The 6,210-nt window shown below is 30.3% G+C and overlaps 2 protein-coding genes across 2 annotated transcripts; both read right to left on the reverse strand.

The window, feature by feature from the left end:
• Positions 1-303: 303 nt before the first annotated feature.
• LOC131044189 (uncharacterized) lies at positions 304-1,863 on the reverse strand. Its single transcript, XM_057977462.2, has one exon. It carries the CDS (start codon positions 1,861-1,863, stop codon positions 304-306), a length of 1,560 nt encoding a protein of 519 aa, XP_057833445.2.
• A 123-nt stretch (positions 1,864-1,986) lies between these two features.
• LOC131044190 (uncharacterized) lies at positions 1,987-2,604 on the reverse strand. The gene has a single exon (XM_059210502.1). It carries the CDS (start codon positions 2,602-2,604, stop codon positions 1,987-1,989), a length of 618 nt encoding a protein of 205 aa, XP_059066485.1.
• Positions 2,605-6,210: the final 3,606 nt, after the last annotated feature.

The raw sequence follows: 6,210 nt of genomic DNA on the forward strand, positions 1-6,210 counted from the left end.
TACGCCGAGAGATATCAGTCTCGAGGCGCCTATTTTAAATTGTTGTTGAAAATATTTAGGCGCCTCAAGACTGCTATCTCTCGGCGTATTTTAGATAGATGTATTAAGATATCTAGGCTAGTAGCATCCGCAACGCAACATGTAAAGTATTAATTTATCACCTTTTGTTTTAAATAAAGCATATTTATCCTTTACAAATCATGATGCCTATCCTATTCAATGGAGTGTACAATAGGAATTCATATTAAATGCAACATTTCATCTTTAAAAACACAAATTTAATCCCAATTTTAATAGAAGAGTTCAATTCAACAATGTATACATTACATAAAAATATTGTGTTTCCAAAGATTTGAGTCTTTCTTCCTTTGTTTTCCTTTTGGTGAGTTGCTTTCCTGTCTTCATTTTTTCGTAACGATCATATGAAAATGGTGGTGAGATTCTAATTCTATCCAAGGCCTTAACACGTGATATAGCAACAAATGTTAATCCTGACCTTTCTCTTGGTCCTATGTCAATTGTTGCCTTTGAAAGAGTCAATCCTTGTGATTTATGGATTGTTAGTGCCCAAGCCAATTGTAGTGGCAATTGACGTGTACGGCCCCTTTGTATTGGTGAAATAGGAATCAAATTAGGAGATGCATCTTCAAAAGGAAGTCCAGAATAATTGTCAAATTCAACCATAACATATGTTGGTGGATCTGGCGGGGCACATCCAGGTTTGTATATGATATTTCGGATGTATCCTAAAGCTCCATTCACAAGACCCGCTTCTATCCATAAATTAGATGTTAACATGACCCTTGCATCCTTAGAAATTAATAATTCAACATCTAACTCATCATTTTGACCTCCTGCTGGATTAGTACTACCTTCTTTACTTGCAATGCTTCGGGCTATTGGTCTTCTTAATGCATATAACTTTTTTCTATTATGGTTATGCACATTGTCATTTGTTGCAAATAGATGAATATTATTATCAAACTCCTCCTTAATTGTTGGATGTAATGAAGCATCTGTTCTTGTCATCAATAATTTCCAATCATCTATAGTTGGATGTGCATCTCTAATATTTGTGAGTAATTGGCGAAACCTTTGTTGGTCTTCAGTTTCTCCATCTTGTCTAAACACCTTATCCAAAGTAACAACTGTCTTAAACTCTTGCCATAATAATTTTGCATGCACATTACTATCATAAGGTGCTTTGTCACTAACAGGAGGTAGTTGTCCCAAATCTCCTACCAAAATGATTGATCTTCCACCAAAACTCATGTTTGATTTTTCAGGAAAAGCTTGACGTAGTCTTGAATCAATATTTTGTAACAAATTTTGTCCAATAAAACTCATTTCATCAATCAATATATATTTAATATGTTGAATTTCTTCTTGGAGACTTGTGAGTCTTGTGTCTTCTAATTCAGCAAAATTTGCAATAGGTATTCGTAGAGTCGAATGAATTGTTGATGCACCAATGTTAAATGCTACAACTCCAGTTGGTGCTAGTAATAATAAGGGAGAACATTGTGATCTTGATGCATCATTAAGAGTTTGACGAATTGCATGAATCAGATATGATTTACCTGTTCCAGCTGTTCCTTGAATTATCATGTATAGTGGCATGGCATTGTCAACTTGATTATAATGTGACATAATAATATCAAGTGCTTTTTTTTGCTTAGCACCTAAAGTTCCATATGATATACTTGACATCATATCATCAGGTATTAATAAGCCATTCTCTTTCATAGTGTTGATAAAATTTATTGCTATATTTGTGTAATCATCTCCTTGATATTCTGCACTCCATGGATTTTGTTTATCAATATCTCTTCTTCCCAACATATCTATTTCTGTTACATCCATAATTTGTCCACGATGTAGTCTTGATATGATCTCCCACTCATGTTCGATTGTATTTTGATTATTTGGTAAATCATCATCATCTTCAGAATCATTATGATCTTCAGTTTCATTTGTTATAATCCTTCATTCCAAATGCCATGGATTATAGTTGAGTGACTCCCAATTTGATATAACTATGTTATCATCAAGTCCAATATCTCTTTGGATATTACGAAATGGCTTGTACAACAATAACTTTGACCAACAAAAATCAGCCCATTTTTCTGATTGACGTGTAGGTATAGTGGTAAATCTTGGAAACACCCTCACAATAGCTGCTATAGTCCTTGCTTCCCATTTGTTATCTCTTTTTCTCTTGGAATTATAAGTCCATGATCTAGCTGCATCTATAAGTGTGACACTTTCCATTGCATATGGTCTATCCATGTATCCTTCAATGAAATGTTTTAGGTGACGTTCATCATCATTTTCTTCATTTGTTATTACTGGCTTGAACACCTCTTTTGAAACATTTAAAGTAACAAAAACTCTACTACTTTCTACCAATGGTAACTCTAGTAACATATGACATGTTTCTTGTGCTCCAATGTCCCTCTCAATGAGTGTTTCTATTAGAAGTCTCCTATATGCCCTTGATGCTGCTTCCTCAGGATTTTCTATATTTGCAAGTCGCATTAACATTTGATGATAACTTTCTGAACTCTTTTCTGCTTTTGCCGCATACTTTGCAATATAATTCATTACAGCATGTCTTGAAAGAACTGGTTGCCAATCTACATTTGCTCTCCATAACTGAAGTATGTTACGATTATGCGTGTTTACTCTATCATCATTTCTTGCAGGTTCATACACTTTATCTCCTGTGGTTGGGTCTTCAAATAATTTTGATCCATCTAGGTGTAATGGCCATGGTGCATTGTACCTACAAACAAAGAGTGAATTGTTAGTTTACATAAATATTTTAATTATTTATTAGTACTAATTTTTTGAATATATAAATATCTTACCTACAAACCATTCTTCCTCGTTTTTTATGAAGGCAAGCACCCTCTTTACACATTGTATGGCGTTCAACACAATTGAGCAACTCTTCATAGTCACGTGCTAAGTCAATCTGGTTTAGTTGTTGTGTATTTCGAAGGCATGGATGTTGTGTAAAATTTTGTAAGACCTATCATTAATGATATAACATATTTTATTAAAGAAAATATAAATCTTTAAGTATAATATATTTCAAAATGAATATATACAATTGAGAATTAACATCATACCTGTATGTTTCGTTGATGTGGATCCCCTCATGGATTCCATGCGTGGATAATAGAATCAAAGTATTTTTTAGCATGTTTTACTTCATCATGATTTTTCCAATCAAGATTGTCTATGTTAGGTGCTCCCTCTAACCATATGAATCCATGCACATGTGGTGATCCTCTATGTTGCCATTCATATCTTGACCAATAATCTTTTGCCTTCATTCCCTTTTGCAATATTTCCTTTCTAAACATTGTATAGCGTAGGTGCATGTAATATGCCACAATATGTGGGTAGTCAATAATATTTTGACGCCTCCATTTTTGTGCTTCTTGTGGATTAGTTGGTTGTGTCCCTAGCATTAATGCATGCAAATCTGGCCAGTACATATCTGCTGCACTCAAAGTAAAGAAAATTGTTGGTGTACCAATTTGATGCAAGAGGTCAAATAATTCAGCTCGACATTTTGCCCAATAAGACCTTGTACCCCTTAGTGTTGTGCCAAAACGCATCAAACGATCAGCTAGATGTGAGTGTGGTATATTTCCCATATGTTCTCGTAACTCATTGATTGTGATTGGCATCTCTTGCAAGCTCTTTTTGACAAACACTGCAGATGATTTTTGTGCACGATGTCGCATAATCATATTCATCATATAATATCTAAATCTTGGGTGTCGGCCAAAATGATGATCTCTATATCAAAGTAAATGCTTAACAAACTCATGTAGATGGACTCTCCTTATTCATGGTTCTATCCAATCACACTGTCTATTTGGGAATAGTGTTGGAAAAGCCATATCAAGTAATCCTTCAGTGACATACTCATTTATTGGAGATGCTCCAATTCCTGGCCAATCAATTAGTGATCCAGGATCCACATTAGGATTATTTACCCATGCATGAATTAGTTCCATTTCTCTTCGAGCATTTGGAGGTTTAGAGGCCATTGATGTAGTCTCATTTCCTCTTCAATCTCTGTCACTGTCATTTCTGCCCTACGTTTAGCACTTCTTTGTCTATCATTTTGGTTTCGATGGTTCCTTTCTTCTTGTCTTTGTAGATCAATCATTTGTTCACATCGTTGACTCATATAATTTCGAGCATATTCTCTCTTTTTTTCTCTTTGTTGCTCTTCAGTTGAATGAATTCTTACTTCCTCTCTTTCTGCATTAGCCATTTGTTCACGTCGTTGTCTCATATAATTTCGAGCATATTCTCTTCGATGCTCTTTTCTTTGCTCTTCATTTTCAAAACTTGTCCTTGGATGATGCGGCATCCTACAAATTTAATTATAAATTATTACATATTTAAAAATATCCTTATTAATAATTTATACTACCTATTTTAAATATGTACATATCAAGTTAATATCAATTTAATTAAAATTAAAAAAAATAAAAAAATATATAATTAAATATAAAACTAAAAAAGAATATAATATAAATAAAATTTATTTAAAAACTAAAAAAAATATTAACTTAATTATACAACTTAGGTTCATATCAACTTAATTATATACAAAATATATGAGAAATATTAACTTAATCATATTATTTAATTATATAAATCAATTTAATATCAACTTAATATATAAACTACTATAAATAATATAGAATTAAAAAATATTTACTTTTACTAAAAAGATAATAAAAAATATCATTATCCATTATATATATAATACCCATTTTACATTATAGGTAAAATAAAGTAAAAATGACTTACTCTAAAAGTGATAATTTTTTTTGTATTTATTCACAGTAATATGTTTTTAATTCTACAATTCATCGGTATTTATATTAGTTTGAAACGTTATGACTATTTAGTTGTCGGTTCAAAAAATATAATATTTATTAATTATTAAATAATACTTGTCGGCTTTCAATTTATTAAAGTTAACATTTTTTTTTTAACACGGTCACGCCATCTCACTCCACCCCGTGCTGCCACTGTAGGTTACGCCTCTTGGCGTAATAAGTTTATATAAATATTTAATATTAATAATTTATTTAGTCTAGATATAGTAATAAAATAGTATTTGATATAGTCTAGATATAGTATTTGAATTAGATTTGAAAATGTATTTGATATAGTAATAAAATAGTAAAAATGAATATATATTTTGGAAATGAAGAAGAGAATATTGAAAGAAAATTTATAATAAATTATCTTTATTGAATATTTGAAAAAATACTTGAGACAAATTAAGTATAATAATTATGTTTTAGAAATTTTATGATTGTATATGAATTTAGGTCAAATCTAGATTTGTGGTTTTGATGTTCAATCTACAATTTTAACTTGAATGCTATGATTTTAACTTTTTTATGATATATATATATATATATATATAAGATCCAAATATTTTAGATATATATCTTTCAACCTTTTTTATATTATAACTATTTGAATGGGTATTTCTAGGAGTTTTAACATGGATACATTGATGTAATAATTATTATTTTTAAATCACTTACACTATTGAAAATAAGAATATAATATTCACATGAATATAAAAAAAATTCTATTTTTTATGGATCCAACACAAATATATTAAAATTATTTTGGGGATAGTTACACATTCATTTTCATATATGTTTATATCAATTCAATACAAATCATTTCGAATTATTTTGACATACATAAATATACATATTAATGTAATAAGTTTGAAACCACTATTTGGTCATAAAGTGATACCTTTTTTCTTTAAAATTAGATTTTTCATTTTTTCATAGTCTATCAAGTGATATATGACTAAGAAAAAAAACCTCAAACTCATAAGTCTCAGAAAATATACCTAACTATAGTATTAACTTAGAAAAAAGAAAAAAAAAATTCTCTTCATTCACCTCAAATTAAAATAGATCAAACTTAAGTAATCTTAATACTAAAGTGCAAGATGTTGTTCCTCAATTTCACTTAGTCTTTGTATCCCACTTAACTCACACATTCATTGAATTCTCAAATAAAAGAATCATACATAGGTGAAACTAGGTCCTCATTAGTAAGTTCTAGCATGATCCACTCTACTTTTATGTTTCCCAAGTTTTTCATCAAAATAGATTTATAATATCATGCATAATTTTACCA

This window comes from Cryptomeria japonica, chromosome 8 (assembly GCF_030272615.1).
Source record: "Cryptomeria japonica chromosome 8, Sugi_1.0, whole genome shotgun sequence".
In the NCBI taxonomy this organism is placed as follows: Eukaryota; Viridiplantae; Streptophyta; class Pinopsida; order Cupressales; family Cupressaceae; genus Cryptomeria; species Cryptomeria japonica.